At 27.8% G+C, this 26001-nt stretch overlaps 1 protein-coding gene across 1 annotated transcript in view; it reads left to right on the forward strand.

The window, feature by feature from the left end:
* Positions 1–1063: 1063 nt before the first annotated feature.
* LOC100204420 (acyl-CoA dehydrogenase family member 10) overlaps positions 1064–26001 on the forward strand; it is a 60788-nt gene continuing 35850 nt past the window's right edge. The window contains exons 1-9 of the mRNA XM_065814353.1: positions 1064–1641; positions 2281–2439; positions 2540–2671; positions 3069–3194; positions 9900–9946; positions 10018–10086; positions 10338–10513; positions 24503–24653; positions 24771–24916. Of these exons, the coding sequence (XP_065670425.1) occupies positions 1150–1641; positions 2281–2439; positions 2540–2671; positions 3069–3194; positions 9900–9946; positions 10018–10086; positions 10338–10513; positions 24503–24653; positions 24771–24916 (1498 nt within the window). The 5' untranslated portion in view covers positions 1064–1149. The remainder of the gene's footprint in view (positions 1642–2280; positions 2440–2539; positions 2672–3068; positions 3195–9899; positions 9947–10017; positions 10087–10337; positions 10514–24502; positions 24654–24770; positions 24917–26001) is intronic.

Genomic DNA, 26001 nt, shown 5'->3' on the forward strand with positions numbered 1-26001 from the left:
AAAGCAACAAATACTGATCTTATCAATAGACTCCTAGTTTCCAGTGATCCTGTTATTTCATCATTGCGTAAATCAACATCACACCAAACAAATCATAAAGCATTTCCTTCAGATGTTTTACAATTACTTAAACAATCTTCAAACGATATTATTGTTTTATAATTTTTTGATGTAATTTAAAATTGATAACGTTTTCTTGCACTATTTTTTGCTTTTATTATTCCTAAAACATTATTTACCTAAATACTCAATTTTTATTCAATATAGGTGGGTCAAAAATCCGATAAGATATTCAAATATCAATTTACCACTTTGTAACTAAGGAAAGTATCCGGTAACTAAGCAATATAAGAATCCATAACAACTAAATTTAAAAAATTATCACTTTTGTAAGAAGTGTGATCTCATATTGGTACTCGTGCCAAATTTAGTGAATATAGCACTTATAAAATATCTGCAGATAACAAAAGTAGGTTGTTGCTAAGCAAAATAAAGGTATCCATAGCAACGAAATAAAAAAATATTACCTTCATAAAAAGCGCAGACATCATATTAGTACTCATACTAATTTTAGTGAATATAGCTCTAATATTAAATTAGTTATGAATTTTGTCCAGTAAAAGTGCATTCTGGCCCACTGTGCTGCGTACTGTATAGAGTAAATATGCATCCGGTTGCGCGACGTAAAGGTTTTCTGCCATACTTTTACGCATGCGTTTCGGCTTTTTAAATTCAAAACAAATCCAAAATAATAAAAATTTTAAACTTGACGTTAGATGAATCTTAAAATATTGTTTAAATTTTAAAAAACATTTTTAAAGAGTTTAATATTTAGTTAAATATTAAACAAAAATATTAAATATAACAGAGGTTTTTTTTGAATCAATTTTATATAGTATAGATGCCCTCGTAATCAAGAATAATGTATATATCACATATGCAAGAATAATGTATATATCATATATACACATATGCATTGTACTTGATAACGAGGGTATCTATACTCCTTTTAAATATTGTATAAAAATTAATTCAAAAAAATAAAATGTTACATCCATAATAGGAGTTTTAATTAAATTAAATAAAGTATTGTTTGGATTCGGAACTATCGCTTTTTTTTCAAAATTCTTATTTTGTAGAAATACAAGAATGATACAACTGCACAAATATATTCCATTAAATCTTCATTTAAGAATGGTAACAATAAAAAAAGTGTCAAATAAATGTTCATCTATTAAAGCTGTAATTTTTGACATGGGTGGTGTAATAGTTCCTTCACCTTTGCCTTTGTTTAAGAAATTTGCAAAGAAACATAATTTGTCTGATGATCAAATGAATAAACTATTTTTTGATGGTGGTGATTCAAGCTTGTTAGGTCAGTTGGAAAAGGGATATATTAATTTGCAGGAATATTCATCAGTTCTCTCTGATAAAGCTAAAAAAGTTATTGGAATTCCATTAGAGGATGAAATTTTCTCAGTTTGGACAAAATCAAATGAATACCTTAAACCTTTCCCAGATGTTATATCTGCTATCAAAGAAATACGATCAGTTGGAATAAAAACTGCGTTGCTGACAAATAATGCATTCATTGAGGGTAATAGAACTGCAATGCCTCTTGATAGAAATCTATTTGATGTGGTATGTTTTTTTAAATTCCTACAAATCAATTTTTGGATGACATTTCTCATTATAAAGATATTTGGGTTCAAATTTTTAGTATTTAGGGAAAATCTCTTATATTATCAACAAATAATTGTTCAAAAATATGCCAATCTGGGTCTCAAAAAAAGCATGTTTTTATTGAGATTTCAGAAAAAATTAGTATTTTTAGTTAAAATTTATTGAAAAAAAAATTGTGAAAAAATGCTTCTAACTCTTAAAACAGTTTTGAAAAAATGTTTCTCAGCAATAATACAAAATGTTTCTCAGTAATAATGCAAAATATTTCTCAGCAATAATATAAAATGTTTCTCAGCAAAAATATAAAAAGTATTTATAAGTAAATATATTTTTTATTAAAAGCAAATATTATTTTAAAATCTCAATGAAAATATGCTTCTTTTGAGACCCAGGTTGACATACTTTTGAATAATTTTTTTTTAACAGCATTAGAGATTTTACCCCAAATGATAAAAATTTGAACACAAATATATTTACAACTTGGTGCGATGGTAGAAAATGAGTTGCATATTTAAAATCAAAATGTGAAATGTTGTACAAAATATGCTTGCCAGGACATAAAAAATTTTATGTTGGCCTGTATTATTGCTTCTTTAGATTGTAGAGTCGTGCGTTGAAGGATTGCGTAAACCAAATGTAAACATTTATAAACTAACCTTAGACAGATTATCTGTAGAACCTTCAGAAGCTGTTTTTTTAGATGACCTTGGTGAAAATCTTAAAAATGCTCGTTCTCTTGGAATAAATACAATAAAGGTTTATACAGTTAATTATTTTTCATTTCAAGTGTGTACACTATTTATTTAAATTAATGTGTAATATATAAATAACAGTTATAGTTTTTTTGTCCGCATAGGTTTCAGATCAATATTCTGCCTTAAATGAACTTCAAAAAGTTTTAAATATGACGTTTGAACACATTATCCCTGGAACAACTGATGTTAAAGAGCCTCATCAGTTACCAGTTGAATTGTTAAAAGATTTTATAGTAAGTTTCAAAATTAATAAGAAATAAAATATTAAATATGATTAAATTCATTTTTTTTTTAATTATTTATATTTAAAATTGTCTATAATTTATTTTTGGATATATTGTTTTTTTGACTTTTGTTTTAAATTTTATTTTTTCTTTAAAATTTTTTTATAATTTTTGTACAAATTATTTTTTTTTGTTGTTGTATAACTTTAATTTATATTTTATTTTTTGTATAATTTGGTATCATTTTTTAAATCATTTTTTTTTACATTTATATCATTTTTGTTTTTTAACTAAATAATTTTATCATTTTTATATTATTTGTATATTTATAAGATACAAATAATACAAATTAACTGATAAATATACAAATAAACTGATCCAGATAGTTTTTTAATTTTATTTATAGATTTCTAAATTGCATTTAAAAGATGATGGACAACCATTTTTACTAAGAAAGTTTAAACATGGTCAGTCTAATCCCACATACTATATTAAGTGTGTAGGTCAAGAAATTGTTTTAAGAAAAAAGCCAGTAAGTTTATTCTTAATAATATTATGATTATTTCTAAAGGTGCTATTTAAGTTATTAAACATATTTTGTTTACTGTAGTTAACAAAAGTTTTACTTACAAATAATGGTTTATTGTTGAAAGATTTGTTTAACATTAAGTTAAGTTTTTTTTGAAAACCTATAAACATAGCTCATTAAACTATGTATTTTCAAGAAAACCTAAAAACGCCACCTGCTAAATTTTATGAAAATCAGACAATTGTGAGCAATTTCAATAGACACTATATACAATTTTTTTAATATTTTGTAATTTTCTTGTCAAGTTAAGATTGGTATAAAACAGAAAGCATAAAACATTTATAGCTAGGTTGACTTATAGACAAAAGCAAAATGAGGTGCATGCATAAAAAATAAAAAGTGCAGTAAAAAAAAATATTCTGAATTAAGAAAATTAAAAATATTCTAGTCTATTAAGTTGTGTTTTTGTGGTTTTTTTAAAAACAAAATTTAATAACTTTCCTCGATTATTTAAAAATTTTGTCAAGATTAAACACAAAGAGCCATTAAGACTTTTTTTTACACAAATGGTATAAATTAATTTTTAGTATAAGTTTTATATATGTGTGTGTGTATATATATATATATATATATATATATATATATATATATATATATATATATATATATATACATATATATTAACGAAGAAAAAACAACTTTTTCTATGGTACTTTAAGTTTCATGCCTATACGGCAATCATTAGCCATTGAATACAAATTCAAAAACAAAAAAAATCGCTAAAATTTGAAATCAACTCATTTCGTTTATTTAACAAGTTATCACCTTTATATGTTAAAATAAGGAGTTTTTCGTATAAACAAAGATTGCAATTTTTTGACGAAGTGTTATAAGGATTGCAACGGACGAAGTGTTATAAGGGCTCAAGTTAACGGTCGGACAACGGCTGCCCCCTCAGACCATTCTTGAGACCTGCTAGAGAAGGGCAACAAACCATTGTTAATTTTCTGATTAAAAAAAAAATTGGATCTTGAAAATAGTACGGGGGGCATCAATGTCCGACCGTTAAATTGAGCCCTTATATATACATATATACAGGGCAGATCCAGCATTTTTTGGTCTTTGAGGTAGCTGACTTCCAGACATAGAGCAAACTCCAAACATTTATATGTTTATACTTATTTCAAATAAGGATACTTTGCAAAAAATTACAATGGTTGGAGCCTGGGAACAAATAAAGCCCCCAAATTTTTTCCCCCCTGCCCAAACGTGAGAGCAACAACTTGATGAAATATTTTTTGTATTATTTTTAACTAAACTTATATTCATCAATGAATTTTAAATTTCATAGTAAAATATTTTAGCGTTCAAAAATTATGACCATATAAAGTTTAAACCCCCCTCAATTTGAGGGGGTTGCAAAATGTATATGGTCATAATTTTTGAACACTGAGAAATTTTACTATGAAACTTAAAATTTCTTGATGAATAAAGAATATTTCATCAACTTGTTGCCCTCACGTTTGGGGCGGGGGAGCAAAAATTTTGGGGCTTTTTTTGTTCCCAGGCTCCAATCATCGCAATTTTTTGCGAAGCATTCAGCTCTACTCTGTGATTAGGTCTTCAAGATGGATATTGTACCAGGAACTTCTGAGCTTAAATCTTTGTTATTTGGTAAAGGGAATGTAAGTAGCTAACCCATGATAATTTTGGTAGACCTGTCAAGATCAGAATCAGCCAACGCCAAAATAACACACTTCAGGAAAAGACAACAAGTATAGTTGCCTTTTTAATAAAGCACTATCAACCACATAATCCTAATCCTTATTGATGATTGAGGTCATTTAATAGTGCATGTTTAACTTTTCTGAATTTCAATTATAAAGAAACAAAGTATAGGGCAAAAATAAAGTTAGCCTTTGAAACTCAAATCTTCTGAACAATTATTGATATAAATACTGATTAGTTAAAACGTATGTCTAAAAGTGCTAGGTAGATGCTGCCATACATAAGCTTTGCATTATAGTTAGCATCTGGTTGGTACAAACTAAACTAAACAATAAGTCTTCATTGGCATGAATCTTTTAACCCTGGTGAAATGACTTACAAAAAATATCTGATAACATGACCATTAGTAGGTAATTGTCTGTTAGGTAGAGGGCACAGTGGAGTTTCAGAGAGGTAGAGAGATCTTCTTGGGTTGCAATTGATCAGTGTTATAGCTCTTTTTTTGCTTTTGCTCCTTCGATTTTTCTAAAATATTCAAAAATTTGAACAAAAAATTATTCAAAATAAAATATAAAAAATAATTAAAAACTATACAAAAAAAACAACAAATAAATAAAAAAAATATATATAATTTTAACGGAGTAGAGTATTTATGTAATAAGAACCATATATGAAGAGCCCATTTGCAAAACGCGTTAAGTTTGAGTAAATTGCTTTTGATAAAATGAAGAAAAACTGAATTACTCATAGTTGCACATCAACATAAATTAATATTTTCTTTGTTTATTTTTAGGACAAAAAGAACTTTTAATTAGTCTAATGTTTATATACATGATAGGTTTCAGTCTATAGAATCTGGAAATGGAATTAACTCAAAATTTTTATTTTTGTGACTTTTGCAGATCGGCTCCTCATATAGCTATAACTATAAATAGCAGACAGTAGCAGGTGTAGGAGTCCTTTAGGTTGGGGTAAGGATAGGAGGAGGATTTGGTGGACATGGTCACATTAGCACCTTGAACAGGAATTGGTTTTGAAAGGCTGTCTACTGAAATCTGTTAAAAAACTGATTTTTAGCATTTTATTTATTATTTATGTTTAAAATCATCTTATTAAATATCTTATACAAACATGTATAAGATGTTCATAACGCTCAAAATATTGCATGGGAACTCATATTAATTATTGAAAACCAAAGGGTACCTCAGCATTAAATTTTTTTTTGTTTTTTTGGGTCACCCTAATATATATATATATATATGAAGACCTCAGTGGAAAAACCGGCGTTGTCACATTTAAAAAGTATTGAGAAAGTATTTATTGATCATTAATAAAAGTCTTTATTTAAAGCAAATGAAACTAAGCAATTTAAAAAAATATATATTATAATTATTTTATTTAAAATTTATTCAAAACAAAACATTTTGTAATTTTTTAAACAAAAATTTTTTTTTCTTTGCTTTAAATAAAGACATTTATTAATGATCAACAAATACTTTCTCAATACTTTTTAAATGTGACAACGCCGGTTTTTCCACTGAGGTCTTCATATATATATATATATATATATATATATATATATATATATATATATATATATATATATATATATATATATATATATATATATATATATATATATATATATATATATATATATATATATATATATATATATATATATATATATATATATATATATATATATATATATATATAATATATATATATATATATATATATATATATATATATATATATATATATATATATATATATATATAAATATATATATATATATATATATATATATATATTTATCAGTGATGTACACTAGCAGTCGCTCGATTTCAAATGCCACCAGAATCTTTGGAAGGGCTACTGGAAATACTATTTTGATGCAGTTTAATCGCCCGACCGGGTGACTCTATTTTTTTTTCATTATTATTATTATTTCAATAATTCTATAAGCAAAATTTATGCGCCCAAAATTAAAGATGATGACTTTTATTTAACATAATAATGGCCACTCCCTTCTGCGTACGTATGCATTATTTATTATTTAAATATTATCTTGTTGTAACATTCTAAGAGAAATGATAAATATCAAGTTGCATAATTAAAAAAAATAATACATAAAAAGTTTGCTTTTATTTAACATCTTTTTGCTACCAATCAAATTACGTTGCAAAAAATAAAAAGATTATTTTGAACAATTATCGCTCGATTTCTTTTTTCTCTCCTCGTTATTCATAATGTAATCATCATTAAATATAATTTAAAAAAATAATACGTAAAAAGTTTGCTTTTATTTAACCTCTTTTTGCTACCAATCAAATTACGTTGCAAAAAATAAAAAAATTATTTTGAACAATTATCGGTCGATTTCTTTTTTCTCTCCTCATTTGTTTGTTCATAATGTAATCATCATTAAATATAAAGTTGTGAAAGCCAGAAAAAAAAAATTTAATGTTTAAAAAAAAATTGAGTTTAGGAGAGATAGTTAAGACTTTACTGCATGAGAATTACGCAAAATGCGAATTTTGTTAAAAAATGGACGACTGAAAATATTGGCAGGCAACGGAGATTAGCTAAACTACTACTCTCAGTCGCCCGCTGGGTGACCGACCAAAATCCAAGTGTACACCACTGATATATATATATATATATATATATATATATATATATATATATATATATATATATATATATATATATATATATATATACATATATATGTATGTATATATATATATATATATATATATATATATATATATATATATATATATATAATATCAAAGTGCTGCCACGAAAATAAATTCTTATTAAAAAATTATAAAGCTCGCTACAAACCTAACTAGAAACAATAACTATATTACTCTACTTCATATATCTCTACGCAAACTAATAAATTTTTTACTAATAAATTACTCACATACACAGCTATTGCAATATATTTCATAATATTAGATATATTTTTATATCAATTTTAATTTTTTTAATATATAAATAATGCACATTATGACATAAACAAATATTTTAAGCAACATTAAACATAACTATTTCACAACTATTAGCTAACTAAAAACAAATTAATAATATTATTAGCCTAACTACTAATCAGTTTCTGTCTCGTAACGATCCAAAATACAAGTATAAACTGTAACTTCGACTAAACAAATTGTAGCAAAATTAAACTTTTACTAATTGCCTGATGATTGTGGTAACACATGAAACTCAGAGTTGCAATATTAAATTATATTATAAACATTAGCATTTAGCTAATCATTCTAGCCCTCACTCACCTAAAATGATTTAAGGGAGCAATTTATGTCTGTCGCAAAAGTATAATTTTTTCTCCCAAAAGTATAATTATCATTGTAACTAAAATAAAAAAAGCAAAGTCATTTTTATAAAAATTAATTGCATAATAAACTGTAATGCTTCTTAAAAATCACAGTTGTTGCAACAAAAAAAAAATTAAAAAAGTGTACTAATAAAAATGCAAATGTTTTTGATTAGATTGGGCTAACAAATAAATGTAAAATTATTACACTTTAAATTATATTGATAAAACATAAAATTATTTAATTGATAAAGAATAAAAATATTACACCCTAAATTATTGCATAATAATTATTACTTTATGTAATTAATTATATATTTTATATATAAATTACATTAATATATAATTCACTTTTGTTGTGGAATTTTTAATTGTTGTAATAATTCTTAAAATACAAATGTAAAAACTTTTATAGCTTGTCTAAAAAAATTTTTTCTCACGCATCAAATGATACTTGTTATGTATATATGTTTGTAACATTAATGTTACAAACATATGACTGTAACAAGTATAAAACCAAATTTTGTATTTAATAAGCAATATTTTTAATGAACAGTTAGTTCATGCAAAAAAGCTAAAAGCTCTGATCTAAATGACTGCATTCACTAAAGCTGTCCATATTTTACTGCCTGAGTCCTTGTGTATCACCTAAGGTGTTGAAGAAGAAATAATTTTCTTCACCATACTACGCATCTCTGAATAAACAAATATGCAATCTTCTGCATTGCGATCTTCTGCATTGAGGAAAGACAAGTATTTGTAAGAAGGAACAATTGGGATGGCAAAGGATGCAAAGGATGAATAATATGTTTTTTTATTCAAGCTTATCAAATTAAGCATACTGTCACTGTCTAAACCATTGATCTTACAGGCTGACCATAAACAAAATAGTATTATGTTATGTATTGTAGACTTAAGCTATGTATTATGTTATGTATCATATTATGTATTATAGACTTATTTTATGTATTAGGTTATGATAATTATGTTATGTTATGTATTATAAGTACACATAATATAATTATATGTATATATATATATATATATATATATATATATATATATATATATATATATATATATGTATATATATATATATATATATATATATATATATATATATGTATATATATATATATATACACACACACACACATATATATATATATAAATATATATATATATATATATATATATATATATATATATATATATATATATATAGATATATATACATATATATATATATATATATATATATATACATATATATATATATATATATATATATATATATATATATATATATATATATATATATATATATATATATATATATATATATATATATATATATACACACACACACACACATATATAATTATATTATATGTATAATTATAATTGTATTATTTTAAGAAAAGATAAATCATTATTTGTCTTTTTTGTTGTAAAATACAAACTGTCGGTGAAATATTAAATATTGATAAAGTATTTAAAAAGTGTTTCAAATTTGCTTAATGCTTTATTATTTTCTTCAGTTAAATTCTCATTTTCAATAAATATTTTATTTTTTTAAAAAAGATTTTTTGTTTTTGTTTTGCTTTACTAATTTTATATTATTTATTTAGCCAGGAAAGCTGCTACCTTCTGCTCATTCAATTGAGAGAGAATATAAGTAATACTTTATTATATGTTTTTTATATAACAATTGATTAAATCCTTAATATATGCATTATATTTTCATAGGGTGATGAAAGCTTTAAATGAATTTGGTGTACCTGTTCCTAAAATGCTTTGTTTGTGTGAAGATTCTAGGTTTAATTTAGTGTTTTTAGATATTTTAAGTAAACAATATGATTTTATTTATAGTTTTTCAGTAATATTATTTTTTAATAACTTTTTATTGATAATTTGAAAAGAAGAAGAAAAAATAACATTATTTATTTTTTGTTTAATTTTTTGTTTGTTTGTTATCATTTGTTATCATTTGTTAGTAAAAAAGCATTAAATGGAAGGAATATTTTTAAAATTTCTCACAAAATTTTTTTTCCTGCTTTTTACTCTAGTATAATTGGCACATCTTTCTTTTTAATGGACTATGTACATGGTAGGGTGTTTAAAGACATTGCAAATGTTTCTCCTATTGAAAGAACTAATGTATACAACTCTTTAGTTGAAGTATTACAGCAGATACATTCTGTTGACATTGAAAGATCTGGACTTACAGATTTTGGAAAAAAAGGTAACTAATTAAGTCAAAATTCATTATTTTATCCAATTTTTTATTTTTTCTCCAAAAGTCAAGGTTGGCAATGTAACTACACGTTTTTATATTGTTTATGTCTTACTTGAGTTGTCTTCTGTGATTTTCAGTAGTACAGTATTAATTTTTTTTTTTGGTAGTTTTTATTAACTGTAAAGAAAAAAAAATTAAAATTCCAGACAACTAAAATACAACTAATAATCAACTATTTAATTAAAAAAAATTAGTTTAAGAAAAAAAATAGTTAACAGCCATAGCTGTTTAAAAAAAGAATAATAATTTATTATTCTTGTTGGATCTCCAATCCATTTAAACCAGTTAAATATTTTTAATATAATATTTAAGGACTTCTAATGTTAAAAAAAAAAAAATGATATACTTGCATTTTGAATTTAAAGAAAATGCTATTTAAAATTCAAAAAAAAAAAATTTTTGTTCAACATTTTTACTTCTAACTAGGCTGCAAGCAACCACTATTAGAGTTAGAAGTTACTGAAAGAAAAAAGATGAACTTTATAGATCAAGATAATGGTTAACAGGCGACTTAAAAGATTGCAAATCATATGAATCAGGAAAACAAGATGAAGGAAGCAAATTCCAAAGGACTGATGTTCAAGGAAAAAAACTAGACAAATAAGAATTTTTGGAGCACTTAGGAACAGTTACAGTAAAAGGATGAGACTTAATTAAATGACAAGTAACATGAGAATAAGTTTGCCATGCACTGAGAGCCCCATGCTATAGCAGGAGTGAGATCCTTTTCAAGCTCAAATGTCCCTCTAAAAGTTGGCTTAAGACAAAAATAAATGTTTGTATCATCAGCAAACAATGTCACCTTAGATCTGAGAATTTCTGGGAGATCGCTAATGTAAATTAAAAAAGGGAAAGGGCCAAGGATAGAACCCTTAGGAACCCCTAAAGTTACAGAATCTGAAAAAGAATGCTGTTTATTGAGGACAACTTTCATACTATGATTGGTAAGGAAGGATTCAATAATTTTAAAGATGTTGCCAGATACACTGTAGGAAGAAAGCTTATGGAGAAGACCAGCATGCCAAACTTTGTAAAAAGTTTTAGAAATGTTGAGAGCAATAGTCTTCACCTCTCCACATCTATCTGATGTACGATAAATCCTATCAGTTATTACCGCTAACAAATTGGCAGTAGAATGAGAAAATCAAATTCTATATTGATGATCAGAAAGTATGTTATTAGATTCAAGATGAGATATTAAGTGTTTGTTAATTAAAGACTCAAAATCCTTGCTTATAATAGTAAGAAGACTAATGGGATGGTAGTTAGACTAGTCAGATTGCTCTTCAGAATTTTTGGAAATAGGGACAACAGATGTCACTTTCCAGCAGGCTGGAAAACAAGACTCTGATAAGCACTTTTTAAATAGTTTTGAAAGCATAGACAACAGTTCTGGAGAACACTTCTGCAAGACTATAACAGGTATGTCATCTGGACCACAAGCTGTAGAAGTGTCTAAGCAGGAAATCACTTTAGACGCAGATGTTGGAGTGATATGAATGCCAAGCAATGTATCAACCTGTTTGTCAGCTACATCAGGTAGAATGTAACTAGTCGAATCAAGAGATGATATTAATGCAATTCAGCTTTGTCTTTAGGTTTGACTTAGAGTTTTTGAGAGGGAATAAAAGGTTCATGTCAGCCTGAATCCAAGAAGTTACATAAGAAGCACATTTGTCAGGAAGATGAAACATTTCTACCCAAGGGTTATCAAAAAGAAAATCACAGAAAGAGTCCCAGTCAGCTTTAAGGTAGTTGTAAGAAGTACAATAGTAGAGGGATTCTGATGATGAAGAAGAATAGTCTTAGAGAGATCAAGCTGTGATCAGAAGCACCTAAGGGTGAATGTGGAGAAACTCAGCATTGACTAGGATCAGAAACAAGACATAAGTTGAGAAGAGAAGATAAATAATTTGAATTGTCTGGAAAGCAAGTTGGAAAGTTGACTATTTGAGTTAGAGATTGAGAAAGGCAAAACTTGTTGTGGGTCTTAATGCCTTCAGAGTCACTTACACTAGAGCAAAGCCGTTCAGTATAATGAACATTGAAGTCACCAACAACAACGATATTGGCTGAAATATAAAGAGAGAGAGCTTGGTCAATTTGATCAGAAATAATATTGAAAAGAGTGCTGTCTAGAGATTAAGGAAAGCGATATAGAACAAAGAGAAAGACAATAGAGTGAAGTGGTGTTAAACAAAAGCACATAAAAGAACCTTTAACACTAAGATGAGACAGCAGAACTCAAATAAGTTTCACAAAGTGCAAATAGGTCTGGTGAACTTTGCAAGAGATAAGACTCAACAGAAGAAAAGTTACTTCAAAGACCATGATCATTAATGAATGATAGATTTAGAGAACTTAATGATGACGATGGCCTTTTGTGTTTTATAGTTTTTGGTACTTTAGTCATTTTTAAATTTATTAAAGAACTTGACTGTCAACTTGTTATTTAACAAACTTTACACTATCAACTTGACATATAGAAAATATTCTATTAAGTTCAATATAAATAAATCTACATTTTAATATTTATTTTAATAATTTTGAATACATTGATTAACAGTAGGATAAACTAAGTTAAATTTACATATAAGGAATGAAGGTTTGGATAGAGTTATAATTATAGCTTTAATAACAGTAAACTGTAACATTCACAAATGGTTTTGAAGTTATTTAATTTTGTCCTGATGACTTTAAACTAATTTCTCAATGATCTGTTAAACAGCTTAACTCCAAGATTGGCATCTTTCACTTTCTATTTATGACAGAAGGATTGTAAGATATTTAGATGCCATCTCCTTTAATTTTTTAAATTGAATAAAAACAGTGGAATAACATAGGCTCCATGTTTTATCCATACCTTGCAACTTTATATAAATGAATCTACAGTAAAAGAACAAAAGTTGATCAAAAACTAAAAAATACTAGTAAAACAATCGAACATATTATTTTTTATGTAGTTTATTATGTTGTTAACAAAATTTAAAACTTTTGAATCATACTCAAAATCATTAAAAAAGTTTCTCTTAGGACAAAACAAGGTGGACATTCAAAAAATTGACTGAAAATTCATAAAATTTCAAAAATTAACTTAATATTTAGTAGGACCTCCTTTACTTTCAATTGTTGCTTTCATTCTTTGAGGCATAGACTCAATTAATGAGTCAACAATTCTCATATCAATCTCTCGCAAGGCCTTCTTGATTTGTTCAAATTCCTCACTGGTCTTCACATTTGCACACTCAATCTTATTTTCAATTATTTCCCAGAAATTTTCTATGGGATTCAAGTCAGGAGTTTATGCAGGCCACTCCATTAGGTTAATATTCTTGACCTTGAACCATTATTTTACAATTTTTGACATATGTTTGGGTTCATTGTCCTGTTGAAAAATCCATTTTAGGGGCATCTCCCATTCAGCATGTTGTAACGTAATATCTTCCATTATATCTTTTTAAACAAAGTGGTCCATAGTTCCATTAATTTTGTGAATAGGACCAGTTCCTAGTGCTGAGAAACATCCCCAAACCATAGCAGACGTTCCATGCTTTACACTCTTCTTGGTATATTTAGTATAGAATCTGGTGTTTTTTGGTCTCCAGACTCACTTCTTGCAGTCGCTTATAAATTCGCTTATTAAAGGTTATATTTTGATTTATCACTAAAAAGTACGTTTTTCCACTGGTCTACAGTCCAATTTTGGTGTGCTTTCTCAAACGCAAGTCTTAGCTTTCTATTTTTAAAAGGAGTAAGTGGTTTCTTGGCAGGCATTCGAGAAAACAATTTTGCTTTGTTAGCTCTTCGTTGCACAGTGCGATTAGAGATTTGTAGTTCAAGTTTTTCGGTTAACTTTGTGGATGACAAAAACGGATCTTTTTTAAGCTCTTTAACAATTATTCAATCTAGTCTTTGTGATATTTTTCTTGGACGTCCCCCGATGGTTCGTTTAATAGCAGTCAAGAGATCCAAATGATTTGACAGTTTTGCTTACAGTCGATTTAGCTATATGTTATATTTTCTACAAATTTCAGCTCGGCATTCTCCGCTTTTAAAATCTTTAATAATATTTTCACGTAAAACACTTCCTAATTTGTCGTAAGCCATTTTAAGTTGCAATTTACGCCAAATATTACAAGTTAAATCTATTTTTACGCCAATTTTTACGCCAATTTACACTCAATATCACGAGTTAAATCTATTTTTAGTTCAATTGAAAAAATAATTGGTCAGACGCTCCAAAATCTATTTTATTATTTTAGAATAATGTTATGCTAAAAGTGAAAACAAAAGAATACATTAAATTGAATAACGACAATGAAATTTTATAAAAAAAAGCATCGTTTTGATTTGTCCACCTTGTTTTGTCCAAGGAAAAATGTTTGTCGAGAAAAATGTGTTATAAATTTTTTTTGTGATTCTTAGTATGATTCAAACGTTTTAAATTTTATTAAGAACATAATAAACTATTTAAAAGCTAATGTGTACAATTGTTTTACTAGTTTTTTTTTTAGTTTTTGATAAACTTTTGTTCTAAATTTGAGTTTGTCCACCATGTTTTGTCCGATACTGTATATTGAGCCAAAAATCAATTAAAGACATTTTAGCTTTATGCATAGGAATAACAACACATCTTAATCATTCGCCAATTGCATACGTAAAATTAAAATCAATTCAGCAGCAATTAAGTACCTCACAAAATGTTGCAACTCATTAGAACAATTGATTTGAAATGCTACAATAAATGATGGAATAAAAAGTTTCTTTTTTCAACTTATGCAGAATGAAATTAAGAACTTCTATTAAATTTAAGACCAAAAAAAGCATGAGATATTATTGATTCCAACTCTCCAATAATATTTTAACAGTAAAACCTGCAGTCTCTGCATAGTTTATTGTCATCAATGATTGCATAATTTATTGTCATTAATGGTTGCATAATTTATTATCATCAATGGTTGCTTAAGCAAAGTAGCTTTTTTGAGAACCTGAAAAAAATAGGCTGTAAAAAGTCCCAATACAGAAGAGAATAAAGTTCTTAACAATGACCCAATTAAAAAGCATAGAAAATGGAAAACTAAAATTGTTCATGAAATAACATGATATTTATTATGATATTTATTTATTCTTTCTTTAGAATATGAAGGGAGTATAAAAACTTTATTTGTTAATAACTTTGAAAACATCATGAATTTTTGTTAACAACAACTATTTGTGTTAAACATAAAAATCGAAAATGAAAATGAAAAAAAAACATGAAAAAGGAAAGTTTTTCAATTAATAAAGTTTTTTTAAAAAATATTAATAAAAGAATGTTAACAGCGTTTATTAACAAAATTTCAATTTCACAAATTAATCACGAAGAAGATAATAATCTTCTTTAATTGTTAAAAAGTGTTCACAATGTTTTTTATCTTGAAAATTTCACATCTCAAAAAGTTCACATGTTTTTTACCTTAAAGGTTTCTGAAATTGATAAATAAGATTTAATTATTGATGCGCAAATAAGACTTCATACCTAATAGAGACTTTTGTGTTGTTGACTCCATTAGAATCTGTAGCTATCAAGAAGTTTATGCAAATCAAATGATACCCCTGATAATTTTCTATACAACTTAAAATATTACCTAAACAAACAGTTATAGTATGTTTAAATGTAGTCTTCCACCTTTTATTGACTCAGGTTCTGATAATGTATGCCATATAATAACTATTGTACCCTGTTTAACTCAGTCAAGCCAACATGCAATATAAATGATACCTTTACAGTTAAATGCTGTATTCTTCTGATGATGATGCCCATTTTGTCACTCCTGATGAAGTCCAATCTATCATAAATCATATGACCTGTGGAAAGGCAGCTGACCATTTTGGACTTCAGTTTGAGCATTATCTCTATGCTAGCCTCAATTACTTTAATATATTATCATTGTGTTTTTCCTCCACGCTTTGCCATGGATACATGTCTATTGGTGCTTCACACTCTGCTATTTCTCATGTAGTTAAAGATAAGAATGGTAACATCTCTGATTCTGCTAGTTATCGTCCAAATGCTTTGGTTACAATTTTCTCCAAGATTTTGGAACTTGTTTTTTGTCTCTTGTGTTAATGAAAGTTTCCATTCAGATATAAGAAAAAAACATAGCACTTTTATGCATGTTCTTATTTTGAAAGATATTTTAAATTTTTACCTGTCATTGTTTGTTTGTTTTTTCTTTGTTTTTTTTAAACATCTTCGCTTCCAACAAGGCTGCAAGCAACCACTAAATAAAGTTGGAAGTTACTGGAAGAGAAAAAATGAAGATTGTAGAGCAAGATAACGACTGACGGACGACTTAAAGGATTGCAAATTATATGAATCAGGAAAGCAAGATGAAGGAAGCCAATTCCAAAGAACTGATGTTCGAGGAAAAAACCTAGACAAATAAGAGTTTTTGGAGCACTTAGGATCAGTCACAGAAAAAGGATGACACTTAATTGAAAGACAAGTAACACGAGAATAAATTTTAGTAGATAGAACAAGAGACGCTAGCTCTTTAGAGCAGTGTCCATTATAGTATTTATAGAAAAGAGAATGAGAAGCAACATTGCAACAATGTGATAATGGTTGGAGGTTGGCTGCAAGAGCAGGTCCAACTATGTTTACAATGCATTTTTGCACCTTGTCTAAAAGAGAAAGAGCATCATTACAAGATCCACCCCAGATACGGCAACAGTATTCCATACAAGGCCGGATTTGAGATTTATAGAGATAGAGAATAGAATCCGAAGTAAGAAAATGTCGAGCTCAATAAAGAGAAGCAACCTTAGCAGATGCTAATTTTGCAACTGATTTGATATATGTTTTCCAAGAAAGATCAGAAGTAATCAGATCAGAGTTAATCCTAGAAGATGAAGAGTAGATGACTCATCGAGTACATCACCATGAGAGTTTTGGCTTCTTATAACGACAAAAATGAGTGGTAGTATCATCAGCAAACAATGCCACCTTAGATGTGTGAATATCTGGAAGATTGTTAGTGTAAATTAAAAAGAGTATAGGGTCAAGGATAGAACCTTGAGGAACTCCTGAAGTTACAGAATAAGAGGAAGAGTGCTGTCCATCGAGGACAACTTTTATGCTACAATTGGAAAGGAAGGATTCAATGATCTTAAAGATGTTGCCAGTTACACCATAAGAAGAAAGCTTATGGAGAAGACCAGCATGCCAAACTTTATCAAAAGGTTTTGAAATGTCAAGAGCAATGGCCTTAACCTCTCTACCTTTATCTAATGCACGATAAAACCTGTTGGTTATAACTGTTAGCAAATCAGCTGTAGAACAAGAAAATTGAAATCCATATTGATGGTCAGAAAGTGAGTTATTAGATTCAAAATGAGAAATTAAGTGTTAGTTAATTAAAGATTCAAAAACCTTGCTTTTGATAGGAAGAAGACTAATGGGATGGTAATTAGATGAATCAGATCGCTCTCAAGAATTTTTGAAGATAACAGATGCCACCTTCCAGCAGGCTGGAAAACAAGACTCTGATAAGCACTTGTTGAAGCTTTAGAGAACACTTCTGCAAGACAATAACAGGTATGTTGTCTGGGCCACAAGCTGTAGAAGAGTCTAGGCAGGAAATCACTTTATATACAGAAGCTGGAGTGATACAAATGTCAAGCAATGGATCAACCCGTTTGTTGGGAATATCAGGTAGAACGCAACTAGTGGAATCAAGAGATGATGAAAAGTTTTTAGCAAACAATTCAGCTTTGTCTTTAGGTGAGCTGACAAAGTCTGAACCATACAAGAGAGGTGGAATAAAGATTTGCCTTTATTATTAATACTATTAAAGATTCTCCAGAAATCTCGAGAGCCTAATTTTTGAGATAAGATACAAGATTTCATGGCCTGAGAATAGCGGGCTTTGGCGTTAGACAAAACCTTTTTACAATGGTTTCTAGTAGTAATAAACAGTCGTCTCTTTTCAGGAGAATTGTTTTGCTGATAGATATGGAAATAACGGTTTGGATTGGCAATCGCAGCAGCACAGTGTGAGGAAAACCATGGAGGAGAGTGAGGCTTGACCTAGAATTGTCGAGAGGGGACAGAAGATTCCATGCCAGCCTGAATCCACGTAGTTATGTAAGAAGCACATTTGTTGACAGGAAGACGAAAGATTTCTACCCAAGGGCCATTACGAAGAAAATCACAGAAAGAGTCCCAGTCAGCTTTACTGTAGTTGTAAGAGGTTCGATAATAGGGGGATTCAGGTGATGAAGAAGAATGAGATATTAGTTATATAGAGATCAAACTGTGATCAGAAGCACCTAAGGGTGAATGTGGAGAAACTGAGCACTGACTAAGATCAGATACAAGACATAAGTCGAGTAGAGAAGGTAAATGATTCGTGTTGTCTGGAAAGCAAGTTTAAAAGTTGACTATTTGAGTTAGGGATTGATAAAGGCAAAAGTTGTGGGCGTTAATGCCTGCAAAATGACACTAGAGCCAAGCGATTCAGAATGGTGAGCATTAAAGTCACCGACAACAACAATATTAGCTGATGGATAAAGAGAGAGGGCTTGGTCAGTATGACCAGAAATAGCATCAAAAAGAGTGCAGTCTTGAGATGAAGGAGAACGATATAGAACAAAGAGAAAGGCGATAGAGTGAAGTGGTACTAAACGAACGCACATGGAAGAATAGTCTGTGGATTCAAACCTAGTTTCACGAGAACTGGGTGAATTCTTACGAATGTAAATGCCCAGGCCAAGCATGTGACTATTGGAGTCTTTACGAATTAAAGGAAGATAACCATCAACACTAAGATCACAGGATGACACAGCTGAACTCAAATTAGTCTCACAAAGAGCAAGTAGGTCTGGTGAACTTTGCAAGAGATAAGACTTAACAGAAGAAAAGTTACTTCGAAGACCACGAGTATTAGTGAATGATAGGTTTAGAGAACTTGGTGATGATGATGGTTTTTTGTGTTTTATAGTTTTTGGTACTTTATTCATTTTTAAATTTGTTGAAAAACTTGACTCAAAGCATAGATAGTACTCAGAACACTGTTTAATAGCCCAAGCAATTGCCTCATTACTATTAATAAACCCTAAGCTGTAACAAAGGGCTCCAAATGCGGCCTCTGCAATGCTCACTAAAAGTACAAACAGGGACACCATCCATGCGCAACATGGCACTGTTAATATTTTGATATTTTTCAGCTGTTGATGGAACCAGCCTCTCTGAGAGCTACCACAGAGTTTAGTAATCCTGACTACTAGCCGGCCTCAGAACCATAAAACTGAGTTTTAGAGCTGTACCCTCATTAGGATATAATAGAATGAGTTGCCTAGTCATAAAAGCAGAGACACAAGCAAAACCCATGCATTGAGTTAAGAAGATCCAGCATTCAACATCCTAAACTGGAAACAATGTATTAAAAATACATCTGCGCCAGCCTAATAGATGAAGAAGGGGTGCAAAGCTGGTCAACAGATAGAATCTGTTTACCCCTTAAGTCTTTGCCTAGGAGGCCTTCTACAAGACAGTAGCTGGATGCATTTAACATCTGCCCAAGATGAGTATGGCTCAAATATGCATGTAGCATTCATTGAGATTAGTAAGACCTTTGATAGAGTTTGCTTTGACACACTATTTACGAAACTCTCTCTGGTGTAACTTTACTCTTACTTATTTTCTGGTATGCTGGTCAGATCTTATGAGATGGCATGTTATCTAAAACATTTACCATCAGTAATAGAGTTTGACAAGGAGGTGTACTGTCTCCTCTGCTATTTAATGTATATATTATACATCTGTATTTAATGTATATACTATACATGTTGTATATTTAGACATGTGCTATTTAATATATATATATATATATATATTAGCAATCTTAGTATTCTACTCAATAAAGCTACCACAGGCTGCTGCTCGGTTCCTTCTCTCATTAACCATCTTCTTTTTGCATGATATTGTCCTGTGTGCACCGTTAGCCAGAGGTCTCCAGATCTTGCTTGACTTGCGTATGCTGTGAAACATGATATAGCTTATAATCAAGCCTCAAATAATTTTTTTTAAAAATATAAACCCATTGTAAATAGTCCTTGTTTCACATTATCTAACATTGTTCTCACTTACACTCCGCAATATAAATACCTAGATCATTTGATCTCAATTGATATGATATGTTTATATTCATTTGCGTTATTTTTTTAATCCACTTCAATTACCCATTGTTTATTTATTATCTTGGCTCTTAAGTCTGTCAATAAATTTTATCGATTGATTGATTTAAAGGCCATGTTCGTCAAAAATATTATTTATTACCTAGTAACGAATATTGGGAAAACTGCTGAAATATCAGATCCCTGGGTCCAGGTTGGGTACCTGGCACACCTCTAGTATCAAAAAACTTAAAAAATTGTAAATTGGATGAGTTAGAAAAACACAACTCATCCAATTTATTATTAACTATTACTATGAACAGTTCCTGTAAAAACTGCTCCTTACACGAGAAACAATCGCAATAAAAGAATGCAACTTTGCTCAATGGCAAGTAACACGAGATTGAGTTTTAGTTGATGGAACAGGTGTTGGTAGCTTGATTAAGCTTCTAAGTATCCAAGGTACTATTTGTAGAAAAGAGTAATGCAACTTTGCAATGATGGTAAACAGGCTCAAGCTTGAAATGGTTGAGCTGCTCCGACAGCATTTACAATACTTTTTTTGACCTTGTCTAAAACAGAAAAAGCATCATTAGAAGAATCAGCCTAAATAAGACAACAGTATTTCTTACAAGGAAAAATAAAAGGTTTATAGAAGTAGAGAATGGAATCAGGAGTAAGAAAATGGCAAGCACGATAAAGGCAGGCTTAGCACACAGTAACTTTGCAATGGGTTGTATTTATAGTTTCCATGAGTGGTCACTAACAAGATAATAAAAAATTAAGGTATTAAAAAAAGATAAAAATAAAAAGTTGCTTCTACTATAAACTAAAACGAATAAATATTACAATAATTATAACAAATATTATAATTGCTATAAAAATAGCAAAATTTACTTCTTGTTACTAAAAATTACTTCTTGTTACAAACCAAATTTTACATATTAATTTAATTTGGTTTCTTTATTTTCTTGAACAATATTATATATTTTTCATTAGCCAAAAATATTATAAATGTTACTAAAAATTCTTTTAGTAATCTAAATAAATTTTAGGTTTATTGCAAATCTGAAAAAACCAGAGTTATTGTTTTGGCTTTTTAGTTAACCTGGAACATTCATAATGATACCAGTAAAGACACAAAACACAAGCTATGGATAATGTTTTGTTACTAAGATCAAGATAAAATAAGATGAAAGTCCAAATTTGTCCTTTTTTTTTTTGTCTTTAACAGCTTCCTATTCTTTAATATTAAAATAGGAATAAGCCATACAAAGATCAACATTTCCATTAAGGCATGCATCTCATAAAAAATTTTCTGGTTGACACTACACATTCTCCTCTATTAGCTTATTCTTACCAATAACGAATTTTTAAATTTTTACGAATTGCTTATTTACATATCACAATAATATAAGTTTCAAAGTATTGGAGTCTTTTTCAACTAGGCCCATATAAATATCCCCTCAAAAATTTATATTAACTTTTTAAAGTGTATTAAGGATCATAATATTGCTGTATGTGTCATACAGCAAAGTTATGCATGATAAACAAATGGATTTACAGAATTCATACAAAATAAGAATAACTATTATAAAAAGGTTTTGTAAAATTATAACAGTAATTCAATAAATACTTTATTATATTTATTAAATTTAATTGAGGTAAATTGAATATATATATATATATATATATATATATATATATATATATATATATATATATATATATATATATATATATACATATATGATTCTATTTATGCATTCGGGCCCAGCGGAAGGTTGGTACATCGGGTAATTTTCATCCAAGCACCAAGGCTTCAAATGGCCAAATTTTTATTGAATATTTTTTTTTTTACTGGTAGTATAAAAATATATAAGTTTATAAGAATAGTTATGCAAAGTTTATATAATTATTTATGTAAGAATAATTATTTATTAATTTATGATAAAAACTATAATAAATCAAAAAATTTTAAAATTTTCTTAAATTTATTTAGTTTATATTATATATTATTTTTAAATTATATATATAATTTTATTTAAATTATATATTATTTATTGATTTATATAATTTGTCAGTGGAAAACATTCCAGAGGTCAGAGCTCTGATAGTGTTTCAAATCTAAATAAGGATAAGAAAGGAGAAAAAATTGTGTACATATTCTTAAAAAAAAAGTTCGAGTGTTTTATATTCCATGCTGCAGTCATTCATTGCAGTCATTCATTAAATATTAGTTCTGTTACTTTTTAAAAATTGATTTTAAAAAAGTTTTTAATTTTGATTTTGATTCTATTAGTTTTTGATTCTGTTAGATGTTCACCTAAAATTGCTATATTTTTCAATATCATTGATCAAGTTTACAATTTTTTTTTTTTCTTTAACAAAAGGATGGTTAATTTTGCAATCAAAATTTCCATCTTTAACTGTTAAACCATTAAGTGATACAAGATAGGAAAAGCCACATCAATGCTTTAAAAATTCTTTGGTTTGAAATGTCAAAAATTAACAAAGCACTGCATGATGCTCAAGACCACTTAAGAAACAATTGCAAAAATCACAGATGATTGCTTTAAAAATAGCAAGCTTTGGTTTTTTGTGTTTGATCATAATATTGTTTGTTTTAGAGGCTTTAAAGTCAATGGAAAGAATGATTTTTAAAAAAAAAGAAAATTAGAACCAGGAAAACTTTGACTACTTGTATTGCACAAGAACTTGCTTCTTTTTAAAGGCAGAAGAAAGTTTTGAAGCAGAATCTGTTTCAAAAATAAGAAAAAGCATGAGACTCTTTGATAAACCCTAACAAAACAATTATGTCTAAAAGAAAAGTACAAACAAGAGGTTTTCAATAAAATATTTAAATGTGCTACTATTGCAATAAAAGATAGGTTTAATGCTTTTAAAGCTGGAATTGTCCCTTTTAGCTTTTTATTCAATATTAAAAACTCTCAACAGCTATGACAGATGTTTTAAACTCTTATTGCATTGCATTAGAAAGTAAACTAGTAGGAAATGGAAAAAAGGATATTTCTGGTGAGGAACTAAGTTTTGAATTAATGTCTCTTTCTTCTCGTTTTACTGAAAATTTGGATCCTGAAAATGCTTTAAAATATTTGTGTAAAAGAATGTATCTGTTGCATTAAAAATCCTTCTCAAATTACCAACAGTAGCTAATGCCTAGAGATCTTTTTTTTAAATTAAAAATTATCAAAAATTATTTAAGATCAACAATGGGCCAGGATAGGTTATACATTCTTGCAATGATTTCCATTAAAAATAAAATAACTGCTAATTTAAATAGTGAAGATTTGCGGTTGAGATTTTCTCAAATAAAAGTATTATTGAAAAGTATTATTTTCATGATTTACTTTATAAAAAGAATTACTTTATAACCTTTTTTTTGAAAAATTTGGATTAAGATACATTTAAAAACTTGAAATTTATTTTATTAAAGCACCAAAATATTTTTTTCACCCACCTTCAGAAAGTCTAGTGTCGGGCCTATATGTATATATTAATTGTAATAATGCTATAATTAAATCAATTTTAATGATATTGAATAATATTTAATGATGAGTAATGGTATATTTGATAATAAATAATGCTCTAAATAATTAGCTCTAAAATTAAACAACAAAAAAAAGAAAAACACAAAATCTTTTTAAGTATTACAATTGTAAGTTCTTTGAATTTTTATTATTTTATTATTATCTTTATTATTTTTATTATTTTATTATTATCTAAGCTAAGCATTTTTCTGAATATTTTTTACAGGAAATTACATGAAAAGACAAATTTCTATCTGGTCAGCGCAGTATGAAGCAAGTAAGACATGCAGTGTTCCTCAAATGGATCATTTAATGGATTGGCTACCAAAGAATTTACCAGAAACTGAGAAATCAACTATTGTACATGGTGATTTTAGGTATTTAATTGAACAATTATGAAAGTTATTAAGTTAATTAAATAGTTAAGCAAATTAATAAATTCATTTATTAAAATTTATGAGAGATTTTAAAAAAAAGTTTATTTATAATATTAGACTGGATAATTGCATATTCGATGAGAACTCATATTCAATTAAATCAATTCTTGATTGGGAGTTGTCTACAATTGGCGATCCAATCACTGATCTGGCTTACTTATGTGCTATATATCATCTTCCTAAAGATTTTTCACTTATTCAGGGTAAGTTTTTAGTATAGAATTAAAATCCAATAAAATGTTGAAAATAGTTGTTTACATTCCAGGGAATATTTACATGTAGTAAAAGTATTAATTTAAAGTAAATACCTTCAAATTACTATGATAATTTTAGTTAACAAGTTGTTGCTATTAATATATATATATATATATATATATATATATATATATATATATATATATATATATATATATATATATATATATTAATAGCAACAACTTGTTATTAATATATATATATATATATATATATATATATATATATATATATATATATATATATATATATATATATATATATATATATATATATATATATATATATACAGTGTCTCAAAAAATTATCCGAGCAAAAAAGTTTTTCCCAATAAAAAATGTTTACGCTCTAAATTATACTAAAAACAATGAATAGCGATACTTATTTTGTCTGTCATTTTAATTCTATTGGGAATAGTATGTTATTAAGCGTTCATTATATTTGATTCATGTTTCAGTTAGTTTATTATTTGACCTAAAAGAAACTTAGTACTGAATAAGCTTGTAAAAAAATTATCCGACCAAGCCATATTTATGTAAGTTTAATTAATTTTATGTGAAATTTGTTGAAATATTTTAGCAAATTTTTATACAATTAATGAAATTGATAACAAAAAACTGTTTTTTTGTAGTAAAAAAAAAGTTTTGTATAAAAAAAAGGTTTAATGTTTTTTTAAGTAAAATGGTTGGAGGTAAACGTCACTAGACTGTTTCTCAGAGAAATTTAGCTGTCGATCTAGTCAATCAGGGTAAAACCTATCGTCAGGTGCAGCAAGAGACTGGAATTCCTCATAATACAGTATCCGACATAATGAAGAAGTATAATTTGATCGGAACAACAGCCACAAAAGAAAGCCAGGGTCGCAAAAAAAAGACTTCTAAGAGTTTTGATAGAAACTTAATTATACAAGTCAAGAAAAATCGCTTCATTTCTGCTCGAAAACTGGCTGAGCAAGCTTAAGAGAATTATGGAATCAAATTATCCCATCAGACAATCAGAAATCGTATCCGAGACCAGGGATTTCAAGGACAAA

The sequence above is a fragment of the Hydra vulgaris genome, chromosome 12 (assembly GCF_038396675.1).
Source record: "Hydra vulgaris chromosome 12, alternate assembly HydraT2T_AEP".
Lineage (NCBI taxonomy): Eukaryota > Metazoa > Cnidaria > Hydrozoa > Anthoathecata > Hydridae > Hydra > Hydra vulgaris.